We start from the raw sequence: 18,265 nt of genomic DNA, 5'->3' as shown, positions 1-18,265 counted from the left end.
TAAGCCAACCAGCCTTGGTAGGACTGTGGGATATTGAGAACAGGACTGAAAGTGGTCCTGGCTTTATTAGCATTGACACTCAAAAGCCCCCAGTTTTGTGCTTACAGAGTATACGCCTATATATATATATATAGGCGTATATATATATATATGGGTATCTTGAGAGGTAGGTATACGCCTATATATATATATATATATGGGTATCTATATATACCTATATATATATATATATGGGTATCTTGAGAGGTAGGTAGTTAAGAGCATCACATCTAGTACAGAAATCAGTGCGGCTTGCTAACTTGGCTAGTGAGGGTAAAGAGAGAAGGCTGAGGAGGTTGACTTCTGATACTCAGAAACAGCAAGGTTATGGAGCAGGCTTTATTTGTTGGATGCTTTTCGGTTCTTGATGTCTTCAGAAGGTACAGGGAAGGGCTCTGGGTATAAATTATGGCCCACCATTCATTTCAGATCTTAAGAACACATATATTGTTAACTGGTAGCTTTGATGAATAGTACCTTCTTCTTCAGGTGAAGAAACACCTGAGCAGTGTCGAGGGTTGTGGAATTGCTGGGCATCTTGAATTCTTTTCAGCTCAAACCTTGCATGTTGTCTCAGTTTGAAGATACAGTGCTGAATGTGTTAGCAGCTGTAACCATTCATCAGTGTGTTTCAGTCTTTCTTGGCAATGTCCAAGCAGCATGAGCATCTATTCTGAGAGGGGACTTAGGTATTCTAGAAGCCTCTTTATGGTTTGGGAATATAGGTGTATTGTTCCTGTTTCTAGAATTCAGACAGGATGTAGGCTTGCAGGCATGGCTGGTCTGCTAGTGTCCTATCAGGGTATACCCATGTATTTCTTCATTCTGCGTGACTTACCCCAGCCTCCCATCTAAGCTCATTCTTCTTGGACCCAATGCTCAAATATCAGGTACATACATTCTTTTTTTTTAATTATTCATTTACTCACATGTGCATACATTGTTTGGGTCACTTCTCCCTCCTGCTCCCTCCCCCTTCCCTTCGAGGCAGAACTTGTTCTGCGCTTTCCTCCAGTTCCTTTGAAGAGTAGAAATAAGCAATAATAAGAAAGACATAGCATTTTTGCTAGTTGAGATAAGGACAGCTAGACAGATAGATTACTAGCATTGCTTTCATGTACAAATGTGTTACAATCCAGGTTGGTTCATCACTAACTGACCTTTTCACTAGTTCCTGATCCATTCTCATGCTGACTTCTGTCACTTTAAGATTTCTGTATTAGTTCCTCTGGAGTGGGGACATCAAATGCTTTCATGTTTTAGGTTTTCTACCTATCCCCATACCTCCTATATGTGCTCTCCCCTTGTCATGTGACCCCAGCCCAACAACATTGCTGGAATATCAGGTACATACATTCTTTGTTCCTCACTTTACCTCTTTTTCTTTTTGAGAGGAGGGACTGGGATCTTTGTGGATTGTTTTGTCTTCATTATGCATATGAATTAGTTGGCATGAACTTTGGGATCAATATTAAGTCTATAAAGCAATGTGAATAGCAATCTGGGTCCCCAGTATAAAATCCCTGGTGGGTCCTTCCTTCATTTTACAATCAAATAATAGTTAGCTCTTTGCCATATCTCTATAGTGAGTATTGTCTCTCAAGTTTACTGTCTGAAACACCCCTGGTGGTGAGTTGTACAGCCTCTGTGGCTGTGCTTGAGGGCCAGGGTGTTTAAGGAGTGTGAGCCTGATGGACTCTGGAGACTGAGTGGCCCTCACCCTGCCGCTCCTAGCAGTTTGGACCAAATAATATTATTATTCTATATGCAAGTGATTTATCTATGAGGAGATGAATTAAAAGATAGCTAGTTGCGAAATTCCACCTCCATTGTCACTATTCACCCCTGCATTCAATGCAAGTTTGTGGATTCTTTGCTCTGGGCATTATGTTTATAGCTTACTCAGATACAGTTTATGGAATCTAAACAAGTTGTCCACTTCCATGAACACTAATCTGCCTGATCTTTCACAATGAGCTCATATATTTAATCTTCCTTTTCAAACCTAACTGATTTGCCTTTAATGCAATTTAGACAATTGTTTTTGACTTTAAGGAGTTCAGAGGATCATTTTTTAAGATTACAAAATATGGTTACTTACAGAATCAGATGTCCAGATTATTGCAGAACTAGATCAGAATGGTTTGTCTACATAGATATTTTGAGGGTGTTACAGATGATTTGTCTTTTAAAATTTAGTTTGCATATAGCTTTTACCTTATAAAAATGTGTTTGTGAGACAAAATTATTATAAGACTGCAACAGTCCACAAATCTGTATTCTACAGAATGTCTAAAGTACATACCATCTTTTTTTTACTTGAGTTTCTATGGACCCAACCTAGGGCTGGTCACATGCTAGACAAGTGCTCTACCATGGAGCTATACCCAGGCCAAAACACATTTCTGCCCTCAAAATATCTTGAAAATAATTAGGATGAACTAAGTCGGCATGTTATGTTTTTATATCTTATATTTTACTTTGTAATTTTGTTAGTAACACCATATGGTTTCTTTTATGGCACTTATCATCCATGGTATTTATTTGTGTAATCAATTCATGTGATCTGTCTCCACATTGAGATTAGAAGCTAAAATACAGGTTCCAAGGATCCATCTTTGAAAGACTGAATCAGAATTCCAGGAGAATTGTTTGACTCTATATACCCTGAGCTGGGAATATCTGGCAGCAAAAACCAGTGCCAGTTTCCAACGTTTGGATTATTGTAATGCGTTTATTATGGAGGCATATTTAGTCTTGATTCTTACATCCCTTAGAAGGATTTCTGAATAAAAGTTAAAGTCATTGGTTTTAAGCTTCATATTCTCAAAATGTCATTCAGTGAAAAACTGCAACTAAAATATTTATAAAAATTGCAAAATTGATGAGTGTTTGTTGTGTGACTGTTCCTTTTTTGTGGTAGGGAATGGGAGAGCCATGTCAGCAGGTCAAGGCCCAATAAGTGGGTAAAGTTTGCCATGTTGATGAGATATGGCACAGTTCTTAAATTTAAGAAAATCTAATTGTCAGCTCTGAAAAGAGCTCTGCTGTCAAAGGTTAACCTTCTAGAGATGCCCAGTCCATTAGGAATAAAACATAAGTCACATACATAACTTTTTATTTTTCTAAGATAAAAAAGAGATTTTGATACTTAAATCAGTAAACTCATAATGTTATCATTTTAACATATAACCTGCATAAAATTGAGATATTTTATATTCTTTTCTTTTTGAATCAAGTCTTTGACATCCAGTGTACCTTTTACATTGAACCTGGAGAATAACATAGAATAACAAGCACATATTGAACACCTACTGATTGCCAGGAGTCATTGTAAACACTTTAAATGTAGTGTCAGGCTATCCTGCCACAGGGAGTACAGTCCTATGGGATGGGGTACCGAATGAGCAGAAATTTGCCAGAGAACTCAAGATTGAATGTATACTTAAATCTCATTCTCTTTCATATGGCATGAATAGAAAAAAGTGAGAGCAAATACTGACTGCTTTCACCATGACATTGTCACCATTGAATATGAAAACTGTTAGATATGCTATGGTTTAGACATGTTTTGAGTGTTTTCCCCAGGAGTTAATGTTCTGCCAGTTTCATCCCTAGTTTAGAGATGCTAAGTGATAGTGGGCCTTGTGGGAGGTAGGTAGGTTCTTGGAAGAGACTGAGGTAGTTTTATCAGGCTGCAACTCTCTCTGTGGCTTCCTGTCATGCCATGTGATCCCTCCCACTTACATGCATTCCTGCTATTGTGATGGCATCTGCCATGAAATTTTCACCAGAGCCAAGCAAATGCCAGTACTATGACCTCAAACTTCCACAACTATGAACTAAACAAACTTCTTTTCTTTATAAAGTACCCAGCCTCAGATATTTCATTATAGTAACAGAGAACAGACCAGTACAATATATGTATAAGAATTTCTCATTAAGAACACATCTACTTATATATGTATGTATGTATGTGCAAATAAGCACTTCCTGTATATTTTTCAGCAGAAAGAGGATGAGAAAAATCCATTAAATATTTAGGAGATACTTTTTTCTGGTTTTTGAATATGTGACCTTTCAAAAAGTGATGAAGGCATATTTCAGCTACCAAAAAAATCGTATTTAAGAAGGCTTTGTAAATTTTGTATGTCCTCTGGTAGCTTATCTTAGCCATGGACTGACTGCATCCAATAATTTTTCTGGATGTTTAAGCTTGAAGAATAACCATGTATTAAATCTTCACTCTAAAATTGACCCACTTCCTGGACTCAGTTCCCAGCAAAATGAAACTGACATCCTGACCACCATTGTGAACATCATCTAAACTGACATCTTGGAACATTGAAAAATGAAATAATTGAGCACAACCTGATGTGGTGAGCTGCTCTGTCTATACCACAAAAGGTAGAGCCCAGAATGCTCAGGGTTTTCTTTGTTTGTTTTCTGATATTTCCTTCTTCATGCCCAGGATTCAGCATGTAATGTTATTAATTAAAGACCTGTCATGTCCTGCCCTGCTCCCCATATTGGGGTTTTGGATGGCACTGGAATGTTCCAGTCCTCAGTTCTTTTGCCTTTCTGTTGATGGCACTACTGATCGCCTAAGCTGTGACAGAACTTCTTTCTAATCTTTAGTTACTCTTGCATTCCTTCACAGTTAACATCTGGAGTGCGTGGACAGGATGGCCTTGGCTCAGCACAAACCTGTCAGAGTCAATCAGATGTGCTTTTGAAGTTGGGGTTTCTTGATGTTTTGCATGCCAAAGTTGATTTGGAAAATTGCCTCTGTTATCACATCCTTATTTCTTACCCTAATGGGAAACTGACATTTGATAGATTTTTAGCAACTACTGTTTTAACAAGAGGGACCTGTGTCACATACATATGTCCCAACAGCCTTGGGTTTTGCTGGTGACGAGAAGGTAGGTGCTTAATGAATGAATCAGTGGATGTTGATGCTCTCTGTTCATTTTACCTTAAAATACTTTCACCTTGCATTTCTGAGAAAACTTGTTTTTTAGGCTGATTACCATCCAATCATCACCTGAAACACAATGAACAATTTTAAGAATTAATGTCATCAACTTCCAGTGGTTTCTAGAATGCGTTTTTATAATTCTTCCCTTTCCCCCAATTCAGGACCTAAACAAACTTGCACATTTTGCATTGGTATTGGTTCTCTTAAATCTTTTATTGTCCTTCCTTCTCTGACTCTCTGTCCCTCCTCACCCCCCCAACGATTTGTTGATGAAATGAGCTCCTGTGTAGGATCAAATGGGCTGGCTATATCATGGATTTGGCTGATCACTTTCTCATGGTGTATATTATGCTTCAATTTGTTCCTCTATACTCTGGTTGTCTTGCAAATTGGATATTAGATCTAAAGACTTGATTAGATTCCTGCTTGGCTTTTTGCTTCTTGTAAGTAGGTAGCCCTATGTACTTTGACCTCTTGTCCTTGAGGACATGATCCCTGACTATCCCTCTTTCAGTGACACAACTGAAAATAACCTTGAACTGAAGGTTCAGGAGTTGTCAGCCTGATCCCATTATAATGTTCATCATCACCTTTTTCCTGATGAGTTTAGCATCCATTGATGATCACTAAAAGATCTGTTATTTCTCTTTTAAAAGAAAGAAAAATGTGATTTACTAATTCTCATTTCTCCAATATTTATTGGCTACCATTCTATAAAGAAGAACTTCTCATCTATTGTTTAATTACCTTGAAATACAGTTTGTGCAGGCAAGGCAAGATAAATACTGGATTCTTTCTCCTCATTTATAACTTACGGGAGTGATAAATCTGTGTGCTAACATCCTCCAGTAGAAGTAATTAAAAATTTCCCATAAGTATCATTCTTAATTCATTCTTAATTCTTAATTCTGAATTTTTATGTATGAGAGGTCTTTCAATCCATTGCAGTCATTACTCTTTTTGCTTCAATTGCCCTATCTAGGCCACTTTGACCCCTGTGCCTTTTTGACACAGCTCCATCAATTTTTGATCAGCGATCTTTAATTTTGCTTACTGATTTCTGAAGGGTATTTGAAATTGCTCTCTGAATATCCTGACTGTCTACTTAAAGGAAGTATTTTGGGGAGGAGTAGAACCTCTGATGTTTTTCTTCAAATATTACCGTGTTAGATATGTACCTTGTTTTGAGAAGGAAAGATAAGAAGATAGTTTGACAACGAGATCTACATGACAGCTCCTGCTGTTAAATGAAATATCATAGTGTAGGACATGGGTAAGAGCACTAGTCTAAAGCCAAACAGCCCTGGCTCCGAATTCCTATTTGACCGCTTCCAAGTTGCACTGCATGGTCAAGTTACTTATGCTCTTTACATTATAGTCGTTCGTTCTTCTCTTAGGCTGGTTAGGAGATTGAATTTAAAGCAATAATGCTAAAATATCCAGGACAAAGACTACCCTATGGGAAGTGCTTTGTAAATGATAACATAACAGGGTAGCAAGTGAAGTCTGTGGGACTTGACATTAAAACTTCTTGTCTGTTACTTCACTCTCTGCAAATGTGAAGGGGGATTTTCTGAGAAAACAAGGATTTTCTTTCATTTTCATATGCATTTCTTGACATTTCCTGCATTGGTTTATTTGTGGGAAGGGAAGTAAACATTTTCTCAGCCCACAGCACCATGTGACCATTTCTTATTGCTGGTCAGCAGTGTGAAACCTCAGATGAAAATACATTAACTCAAAGTCTGGTACAACTATTCAGCAAAGCTAAGCAGACTTTATTTAAAGAAAGTGCTCATTCTGTTTTTCTGGAGACACAAGTCATAAGAGTCGTGCATCACGTTGTTAAGTAGTGGTTTGGGGATAGTTTCCACACAAATTTTCCAGTCAGTTTAAGCTTGCTCTCTTCAAATGCTAAATTTTATTACTTTGATAGCTTCTGATGGAATTTTTACTAAAACTGTAACTGCTTTAAGCAGGGGCAGTTTGAACATCTCTTCACCTTTTTTCTTATGACTGCATCAGTCAGCTAGTGCTAATGTAACAATCCATAACTCAGTAGCTTAAGGTAATTTTGGTTCACTGTCATTCTCTCAGCTTCAGATTTCCTGGGGTGTTCTAGGCTGGGTTTAGCTGTGTGACTACTTCATGTCACAGGCCTATCTAGGTTTGGGTCCTCACTCTGGTCTGTTCTACAAATTCTTATTCTGAGACCCAATTGGAAGAGACAGCAAATGGGAGATTTTCCTATGGTGATGGCAGAGGTCCAAGAGGGCTGTCCCAACTGTGCAAATAAGTTTCAACTCGAATCATCTCTGAGTCCCTTTCTTTGGTCAAATTAAGTCAGTTACTGATCCTGTCATCAGTGGGACAGGGATGTATCCTTCCTCCACAAAGGTATGGAGGGAAAAGGTGAGTATTTGTGTAGTTACCACAATCCAGGGGCATTAGTATGATTATCTAACAAGATTCTTAGTTATGCATAGTTATTATTTGTACCTCTAATATACCTGCCATCAATTTTAACCACAGATAACTAAATCTTTCAAGAATTGTGTTCAAGTAAGGGTGAATGTGTTCTACATAGGCCTTTTGGTGGAGAGTGAAGTTTTTTGTTGTTGTTGTTGGTTATTGTTTTTTTTTTTTTTCTTCCCCCATAGCTATTTTGGATGCTTGGTAGCCTTTCCCTGTATCTTTCTTTATATAGTTTGCTCCAGAAAGAATCAGTGATGTCACTAGAAATTTGGCTTTTGGGAGTAAGGTGTTAACTTAATATGTTAAGGTAAACTTCTAGGAAATAGAGGTTAATTCATTTTGTCATAGTAACTGAGTCATACATTATAAAATTTCAGATTCTAACCTATCTCTAACCAACTCTCAGAACAGCCAGGGGAAGTTGATTGATCTCTGGATATTTGTAAATAAAACAAATGAAGATGATAGATGTGAGATCCTGAGGCAATTGTAGCATTCACATATGGAATAAGATTTAGTTTCCACAATGGTAAAGTCATATTAATATAAAATTTTATTAATTCCTAATTTGTAATCATTCTGCCTAAGCTGCACTGAAATTTGCTTTACCTTAGTGCAATTGATAAAGGGCTTATTAATAAGATTAGTGTTATGAACTCATTTAAAAAGTACATTATAAAAACGAGAGCATTTATTTGGGGTATAATTAACACTAATAATAATTAGTGCTAATTTCAAGTGTGCTTAATCTATTCACAACATGGACTAGTGGACTTGACCATACCTACAGTAAATTTAAAGTAATAAAGTGGCTTATATTTAATGTATTCTACAGTAAATGGTATTTTATTAATGTAAAATGTATTTCTAACTAAGTCACATGGATTGGATTTTACCACATTTATCAAATTGTATAATTTACAAATGTATGAAAATACTACCCATTTGAAGCAGTTGCTTTTGATAGGAAATGTCTCAGCAAGTCTGTGGTGGTTAAAATTTCTCTCCCCTTTTCTTTTTTCATGTAGTAAACTGTAAGCCTAAAATGCAGTAAATGTAATGTAATGAAGTGAGGTCTCCTCTATTCATGAATGCCTCCCCATCTCCACTAGTCCAGGATTTAATTTATTAATACATTATCAATAGTTTCTTACAGGAAGAAAAAAGAATTTTGTAATAAGGCTCAATTGGGTTGTTTGATTTGATGGGAAATCCCAGCCTTCCTGGCGGTTTCCAATCTTATTTTTTCCCCCAGAGTGGGGAAAGAAGTTGATTTGTACCACAGAAACCACTACCCCTATTTCTGGCCATTCTTCCTTTTCCCCTGACTTTCCTGTGGAATTACCCACTCCCTACCTGTCTTCTTCTCAGTCACACCCACACATGGGGACATGGTGAGAGCTGCTGTTTTCTCTACTGCAACCAGTAAACACTCATTACTACAGTTTATGAGTGTTTCAGGGTAAAATATTAGGTATTTGCGCTCTCACCCAGCATGGCTCCTTTAGCACAGGTTTCCTCTCATCCCAGTCATGGACAGGTTTTTCAAGAACTGCTTTTCTTGTTTCAGTTTATCATTGCCACACTTTCCTCTCTCACTCCTCTTCATGCCTACCGTTGAGTGCTGATTCCAGGCCAGGTGAGGTGCTAAAAGCTCTATGTGTATAGTCTCATGTAATTTCCAGGACTCTTCACCAAATGCTCTTATAGCATCTGTTTGTCATTCAAGAATTCTGAGGCCCGGATAGAGACCTGGGAAGAATCAGCAACTCGCCCAGCTTGTCACAAAGCTGGTAAGAGGCAAGGCTGCATACTAACCGTCATTTGTGTCTCGAAGCTACATTGCCCCATTAGTCTGTGATCCTCCTCTTTTAGTCTTAACACTGTGATACCTAGTGGTTTTCCCTTTTCATTCTTGATCCTTTGGGGCCCCTAAAGAGAACAGCTATGAATTAACTGTTTAATTTAATCAACATTTATTAAGCATCAGCTATATATGAAGTATTGTGTTAGGAACGAGAGCTGAAAATATTTTTACTTTTATTGCCATCTGTAAAACATATGAGGTAGCTCATAAAATGAGAAAGGGGTAAAAATAAGTTACAAACACACTTAAGACATTCTGATGTCCTTTAAGGGGGCTTTTTAGAGGAGTCCTATTAGAGAGGGATCTTTGGTGTTTTTGATTTGTCTCCCTGGTCTGATGTGTGAATAGAATACACCCATCTGCACTTCCCATTTCAGACTTCCCTAGAGGACTCTGCCCTTACCCAGAGCCCTGAATTCAAGCCACCCCCAGATTCATGGCCATGATAACCGTACCTCCTAAGTATTTTGTAGTGTCCAGAATATTTCCACATGGTAAAATATTGTGGGTTAACCCTGAGAAGTAGCTGTGATGTGGAAACTTGAGTCATATAATGCAATTTGCGCATATTCTGTGTGCCTGCTCCAAACCTCACTACTTCCTTCAATTGTCCACAGGAATTGAATTCTTCTCTGACTCCAGGTTCCTTCTTCCTGTTTCAGTTCTTCTTTCATGTGCTTTTTCACACCATCTCCCCACTTCATGTCTCAGTGATTTTGGTCCTGACTTCTCATTTCCTCAGTTATGAATCTCCTGTCCATGTCCCCTGGGCTGCTTGGCAGACCTTCCAGACATACACCTCAACAGTCATTCACGTCCTGTTAAAGTATTCTTTTATATTGTTGAGTGGACAGGACAATTACCTTCTCATTCCTCACACCACATATCATACAGTGCAGGTTTTTAATGACATAAATATAAATCTTGTGGAAACATGAAAATATCTTGCTGTCTCCATTCAGTTGTTAGTTCACAGCATTTGGGTGATGGGGGCTGTATTTGTAGAGTCTAAGGAAAATGGCCTTGCTGTGTCCCTTGACAATGGTCATCTCACACAGTTGGGTACATTGGTTGCATAACTTTTCTCTGAAACAGAGGAACTGTGTCATCTGTTCCTAACAGAGGTGGAAACAAAAGTCTACCATACGGTCTGTCTTTAGACAAATGGGAAGTGAAGTGATATTTGCACACATTACCATAGAACATAGCTAATCATGACCTCTTCTTGAGCAACTTAAACTGGCACAGGAAACCTGAGACATAGTAAATGATGTGTCAGGGAAGAAAAATCTCTGAAATGTTGCTTAAACAAAAATTGGCAGATCCATAACATTTTTCTGTCCAAACAAGAAAACATTCTAAATGAAAAAGATAGCTCAAAAATGTGTTTGTATAAAAATATTTTTCATTATGTTGAGTTCTGTTAACTCTATTAGGTAGAGTTGCTAATTTTAGTAAATAAAAGTACAGGACACTCAGTTAAATTTTGATTTCAGGTGAACAACAATTTTTTAGTATAAATGTGTTCCATGCAGTAATGCTGTGATGTCTGTTCCTCCGATCGAAGCTGAGTTAGCTAACTAAGAAAGCATAGGAGTTTAAAGGCTAACCTATCATGAAGCCCTGCATGTATGCTAAATTAAAAATGAAGACAGGGATGTTGAAAATAAGGAAGTAGGATTTGTAGCTAATTTTCAGCCCAAATCAGTTTCCACTTACATCTACCCATTGCTCTGCCCTCTGGACGCTGTAGAAAAGAATGAAGATGACGTTATTAATAGCCAGTGCTTGCCAAGGTCAATTCTGAGTGAGGGTCTGATTTTTTTTTTTTCAGTACTGGGTTTGAACTCAGGGCCTTCACCTTGAGCCACTCCACCAGCCTTATTTTTGTGATGGCTTTTTTGAGATAGGGTCTCGTGAACTATTTGCCCAGCTGTTCTAATTGTTTTTTAATCCTCACATTTGCCATATGAACTAGTTGCATCAGGAAACAAGCACAGAGAAGGTGATTTACTTAACCAACACCATATTATCTCATCAACTCCTGAAACACTTTCTCTTTTGTAGTCTTAACATTTCTTGTTCCTTCTGTTTCTTATAGGACATCGTCTTTAGATCTTTTCTCTCTTCTTTCTCTTGGGGAGCCTGGTTTGTCAGTACCCTGATACATATTTTGGCCAAAATTTAAAAGTACCCTTTGCATGTAATATAATTTATAAGCAGGGCACAGCAGTACTTTTTTTTGAAGCAGGGTCTTGCTATACTATTCAGTTTGAGCCTCGGATTCAACATCCTTCTTCCTTAGCCTCCTGAGTGGTGGGATTATAGGCATGCTCAGCTCAGGTCAGAACAGGATTTTTAATGGCCAAGGTACTAACTAGTTATGTTTGTAACAGTGGCCAAACAGAGTTGTAACAGTTGCCAATGAGTTTTATTTGGGGCATGGGGAATAAATTTTATACAATTGACTCACTTTGAACTTTTATTTCATTTTTATTAATATTTTTAATTGGCACATGGTAATCATACATGTTTATGGGATACAATGTGTACTTATCAGATCAGGGTAATTGACATATCTATAACCCCCCCAAAGGTATTAATTTCTTTGTGTTGAGAACATTCAAAGTCTTAACAGGTATTTTGAAATATTCAATTAGTTATTGCCGCCCACAGTTATACATGGATAACTGTGCTATAGGAAATTAGAACTTACTCTTCCTATTCAGCTTTACCCCTAGACCCATTAACAGCACCCTACCCAGGGTCTGGTAATCACTATTCTACTTTAGCTTCCACAGATAAGTGGTATTTGTCTTTCTGTGCCTGACTTACTTCACTTACCATAATGTCTTCCAGTTCTTTCTCAGAAGTCTTTCCAACATTTTTTTGTCTTGGCAGTTCGGGGTTTTTAACTTTGGGTCTCATGCTTGCTAGGCAGATACTTCACCCATTTTGTTTGTTCTTTGAATCAGTGTCTCCTGTTAACCCAGCCTGTCCTCAAACTCATCTTGTAGCCCAGGCTGCCCTGGAACCTATTATCTTCCTATCTCAGTCTCTCCAGTGCTGGGACTACAGTTTCCCAGCCTGGCTATTTTTGTGTTTTTGATCATAGACGTTCTAACTAGGGGGGAGACAATATCTTATTGTGGTTTTGATTTGCATGTTCTTGATGATCAATGATGTTGAACACTTTTATATACTTGGTGTTTGTATAACTTCTTTTGAAAAATGTCTGTTCTAATCATTCACCCATTTTGTAATTGAATTATTTGGGTTTGAGTCAGGTAAGACTTCTTGTTCTTATGTAGGTTCGTGTCTACACAAAATACAAGTTGTCAAGTCTCTTTCAGTTTATACACAGACAGTTTATTTATTTTTTTTAAGCAGATGTGCAGGAATTTACTTACATTTTTTAGAAATTTTACCTCGTTCATCTTGCCTGCCATTGTGCTCTATAATGTTTTGTGATCCAGTAGTTGCAATAATTTGTTAGAATAGACACCCATCCTCAGCAGCAGGTGCATGTCTGTGCGAGCACTCCCTTCTACTACTTCTACTACTCCCTTCTACCCCTGGGCATCCCATGCCTCTACTTTCCTCGCAGCTGGTCGAAGGTGGACATGCAGTGGGGTTGCATCAGTGCTACCTATATACTTTGACCGTCTCATCTTTGGGGAGAAAGCTCAGAGCACAGTGATTCTGCCTAGTCATACTTATTATCCCAGAGTCTTCATCTCTTTATGTGTCCTGATAGCTATAGCTTTGATTAAGTTTTACCCCAAATAATAAGACTGTTACTTATCGTTTGCTCTTAGGAACCAAAGTAGAAGAGAGTAAGTCATAGGAAAAAGTATTAATCTGGGGACTTGTAGACTATTTGTATTTCATATAAGAATGTGACATCTCTAGTAGTATTAAATGTAGCTGGGCAGAATGTATTGAGAGAAACAGGACAGAAGATAGTGAGACCCTTGCATTCATTTTAAGGAAGGCTCAAATTTAGTCATCAAGTAATTAAGCAACTTTTAACACCTCTTTAAATGTGTAAGAGATAAAACCATATTCATACACTTGATAGTACTAAAATTTTGAGGAAAAAATTGATAAATTTATGTAACTTGAGGGAATCCACCTATCATTATATCATTTAGTAGAGAAGAATTTTCCGTATTTTTCATCATTATCAGTAATAATTAGTATAACATCTGTGTAGCTGTGTTCAATAAAAATAACAGAATTTTACTCATGTAGACTTTTTATAAACAAAACCACAAAGAGATTAGAGGTATTGTATTTTCTTGCTGGGATTTTTGACATTTCTTAGTTACCTTTTTTACATCAAGTTTGCTCATTATAACTTACATTTCCCAAAGGTATTGAAATGAGTAACGTTTTGCAAAAATGTAAGAACATTATGTGGAAAATTATGAGTATTATTCAGTGCTTTTCAGTGTCAACATTCAGCCTAGAATGTTGCCATGATACTGAAGATAAAAATTGGCATGTTAAAAAACAGGCACACTCAGAGTTAAATAAATTATAGGTGCTCTTTGAGGGTACAGAAGTGTGTTTTACACCGTGGTTTAAAACATGACTTTATAATGTGTGATGCTACAACTCATTATAGAAGTCTTATGAATGATTTATTAGTGAAAGACTTTTTCTTAATACTTATTCCATCATTCTCAAGCACATACTAGAACTGATTCATAGCTTTCTGTTTTATAAATAATACATATTAAAAAATACATGCTAGTTTTCATAAATATTTAAAATAATGATATACTATAAGAGGTATAAAGTGAGAAATGTTCTAATTTGGTTTCTTTTGATATGATTTGTTTTCCTATCATGTACGTGCAAATGTTATTCTTTTTTTACTTATTAAGAAGGTATGTTGTATTTTTTTAGCATGATATTTGGATAACTTTTATAGCATTTTTCCTTTTTTCTTTTTGGGTAACTTGTGATCACCCTTTAAAGGGTGGGAAAAGGCTTTATCCCCAAAGTTACTTTCATCAAGAAAGTATATTGCTTTAGGGATTACAAATTCTGATTATTGGCAAACATTAACTTTATTTGTTGAATGTCAATTGGCATTCATTTCTCTTCCCATGTTTTGACTCCTCTCCCCCTTTATCATTTTACAATACCATTGAATAAAATCAAATACATCTACCTTACTTATCCCATACACCTTGCCATTTATGTTTAAAACCTCTCATGGAGAAAAGAGTCTCCAAATTATACTATCTTTATTTTATGCTGCTGGAAATAATACTCGTCCTTATCAGTCCTTAAGAAACAGTGTACTCTGTCATCTCTTGAGTAACTGTAGTATTCTTTTCTGAAAAATAAAGCCCTGTGCAGTGTTTAGTTCTTACCTATATTTTATTCAGAAAAGGATTCTTATGAAAAATCTAGAGGTTCTAAGTTTAATTTCAATATTAAATACAAAATGATTCTTTAAAAAAAAAACAAACCTTATTTTGTTTCAGAAACCTGAACACACTTTATGTTGAATTTAGTACTCATGTGAAACCATAAGGGAATAATAAATGAAACCTCCCACTAAGATGAGTGTTTGAGGAAATGTGACTTAAACCAGCCACCTGGAGAATGTCCAAATATTGCAAAACATATTTTGAAAATATCAAGTGGGCTTTAGAGTGGAATTCCGTAAATAATCAAAAAAAGCTAGATGTCTTTGATCTTCAAATAATCTGTGATGTATGCCAAGGTGTCCTAAGCTTTCCTCAGCTGTTTGTAAATAACCCATTTAATATGAAAATGGATTCTAAAAATTTAACCAATTTTGACAGATAGTTTGTTTTTATTAATGCTGAGTGTTCAAATGCAAAATTTGTGAGTAATATGATTTCAAAATGTTTTAAAGACCTTCAGTTTTCTTCCTTAGTCAACTCATTAGCAAATACTTATTATATATGTATTATAAATAGATGTTTATGTAAAGTAAAACTAAAATCATACAATTTCCCCCCCAACTACCAGGAACAGTTCTAACCAAATACAATAGTTTTGTGTAGTATGTGTTATAGAGTTCTATAGGTGGGTAACTAGAAAGAAAGACCTTATTTTTAGTCTAATAATCAACTAATGTGTTTGACGTCTTTAATTCACTGTAACAGTTTCTAGGAGAAAATAGAAAAAGTGTCAAATGTAGGATTTCCCCTTGTCAGAGTAATTTTTTATGATCTAGTTTGAAAGAGAACATAAAATAACTGTGCAAGGGCGTGAGTCAATGGTAATTGTATTAAAATCTTAAGTGCTGCGAATGCCCACAGCAAATGGAGTTGAGAAATCAGTAATGATTACATTATTTTGGTGACATCATTCTAGAAGAGTTTATTTCCTGTTCTATTCATTTTTCTAGGGAACTTATGCCTTTTTTTTTTTAAAATAAGGACAAAATTTAGCCCCTGTTAAATTTGCACTAGTGCAAGTTACATTATGGGTGTTTGCAAACACATGGAAGGTACTTTCTTATGAAAACCTTTGGTTCCGAAATTAAAGTTGTCCTATCACTTTTAGGGTTGGCCTAAACTTGCACTGTTTGCTGCCAACAAGAATGACCTAAAATTTGAGAGCTAGTTTGTATTTAATTATACAGTTATTTACTGATTGTGTCCGAATTTCCTGCTTAGTAACATAAATCTTCCAAGAAAAAACATTGTGTTAAGATTAAGACAAAACTTTGTACCTGATTGCAAGTCCTTTCTCTACTCTGTACTTCTTCTGCGATCTTTTACACTGTCCTCAGCACTCTGTCATCCGAAGTGGGAACTGCATATGAGTCTCCACCAGCTCTCCACTGTCTACAGGACACATTTCAGAGCACCCAACAAGTCCGTCCTCCAGCCTTGCCTTGCCTTCCCTCCCCTCCCCATCCCCTGTAAAAAAATCCTTTCATGAGCAAGTTCTGCATCTTCCATGTTGCTATTTTCTTTCTTTCTTTCTTTTTTTTTTTTTTGTGGTACTGGGGCTTGAACTCATGGCCTATACCTTGAGCCACTCCATCAGCCCTTTTTGTGTTAGGTATTTTTGAGATAGGGTCTCTTGAACTATTTTCCTGGGCTGGCTTCAAACCACAATCCTCCTGATCTCTGCCTCCTGGATAGCTAAGGGTTACAGGCATAAACCACAGGTGCCCGGCCCCCCTATTGCTATTTTCTACCAAAATGTTCCTTTTCCCATTTTCTTCTGAGTTGGTTTCTTATCTTGAAGGTTCTGGTTCAGCTCTTAGGTCTTTAATATTTTTCCTTGCCCTCATGTTGCAATATTTTGTTCTATAATCTGTTTTCTTATATTTGTTATAACATATTGCATATAGCATATTAGGCAGAGGCCATTCAGGGCAGAGACTATATTTGAACAGAATTACATTAATATTAAGAATGATTAACTAGGTAGAAAGGTGATACCTAAGAAACTGACAAGCTCAGAAGAGAATCCTTAAGGATCAGAGAGGTTGCAATTTTAGGAAGGAGGTTAGGTTATTAAAACTTGGAAACTTAGAGGAAATCCCTGGAGAACTGAAACAGATCTCTGAGGAGTGGAGCCTCTGTAGCTAAATTCAGAGGAAGGCCCCTCTGGAACCGGAATCCAGGTCTTCAAGGAGGAGTGGCCCAGCCACCTAGTGCTGAGGTCTCGGGGTGGTGACTGGGGGCACAGTGTGGGAAAATTGGCCAAGTAGATTCAAATGGTCCCAGAGGGCATGCTGCTGCCCAGGTGAAGAATAGTGTCTTGCAACATAGGCACTACAGGCGCTGCAGACACAAAATGAGGACGAACGTCCACAGACAGGAAGGAGTGTGTCCCTTCTTCCTCCTTGGCTGTGTAGTCTCCCACTGGCACTCCTTGGGGCATATCCAAGATGGCAGTTGGCAATACCGAAACTCATTTGCAGACTTTCAGCCCAGTATGCCAAGACAGAGTAACCTGGGAGCTGCTAAACAACGGCTCAATAACTGACATAGAAGGATAAGTAAATTCCCCTTCCTCCTTGGCTGTGAGTTCCTTGATATCAGACCTGTATCTTACTTTTTTTGTCATCCCCAAATCTATAAATATCTAAAATCTGTGTCTTTCCCTATCTCATTTGACAATAAAAACTCATCTAATCAATGGATGTAGTACGCATACATGTCATTCCAAAAATATTGAGCCTGCCCTGATCCACAGCTGCCTAAGAAGGTGAGGAATGCATATTTAACCCAAACTACTTCTCAAAACCTGCAAACATTCTAAATCACACAACACATCTGAGCCCAAGGTTGTCCTTTAAGGGATCATGGATCCCAAGGACCTTGTGTAATGTAGTTGTTCAGTAACGACTCCATGGAATGAAATAGATTGTTGGCTAACTTGCTGTTGTCATGTTATTTTACAAGGTAGGGTTTGTTTTTATTTTTTCTTTTTTTCTTTCTTTTTTTTTTTTGTACACAGGAAAATTTCTAAAGAGGCAGTAAATCTATGAGCTCTTTGTATTTATTGAGCACATGGAAATATCATGGTTTATTAGAGCTCTGGAAAAGGAAGTGGAATGTCTTTTGTTGAGTCTCTGAGAAAGAAAACAGAAGATGTTTTGAATTCCCAGGAGCTATAGGGTTGGAGTGAGTTATGATTAGGTAATTAATTTTCACATTGGTTTTCAGTAAAACAAGCTCAGCAGAGTGAAGAGATATGTATTTCACTTCAGCCTATGAGAGTCAACAAATTCCTCTAAGTGTGCATGTGTAGAGAGACAAGTAATTTGGGCTTTCATCAGTCTAATCTTTTTAGCTGGAAATAAATAAGACCCTACCCTACCTTTGACAAGGATCAGATGGGAACTTCCTAATAGCTTTATATCTGTCAACATTCCATATTACTCCTAGTAC

The 18,265-nt window shown here is 37.1% G+C and overlaps 1 protein-coding gene across 5 annotated transcripts in view; it reads left to right on the top strand.

Annotated features, from left to right (window-relative positions):
- Dock4 (dedicator of cytokinesis 4) overlaps window positions 1-18,265 on the top strand; it is a 433,717-nt gene that overhangs the window by 103,343 nt on the left and 312,109 nt on the right. The window contains exon 1 of one of the 5 annotated variants that reach the window (XM_074065043.1): window positions 267-7,432. The exons of the other annotated variants lie outside the window; for them this stretch is intronic. Coding sequence (XP_073921144.1) covers window positions 7,420-7,432 — 13 coding nt within the window. The 5' untranslated portion in view covers window positions 267-7,419. Of the gene's footprint in view, window positions 1-266; window positions 7,433-18,265 lie in introns of those variants that run through there. 5 annotated transcript variants of the gene reach the window in all.

The sequence above is a fragment of the Castor canadensis genome, chromosome 2, assembly GCF_047511655.1.
Source record: "Castor canadensis chromosome 2, mCasCan1.hap1v2, whole genome shotgun sequence".
NCBI classification, from domain to species: domain Eukaryota; kingdom Metazoa; phylum Chordata; class Mammalia; order Rodentia; family Castoridae; genus Castor; species Castor canadensis.
Note: the sequence above shows the minus strand (reverse complement) of the source record. Positions and strands in the feature narration are given on the sequence as shown.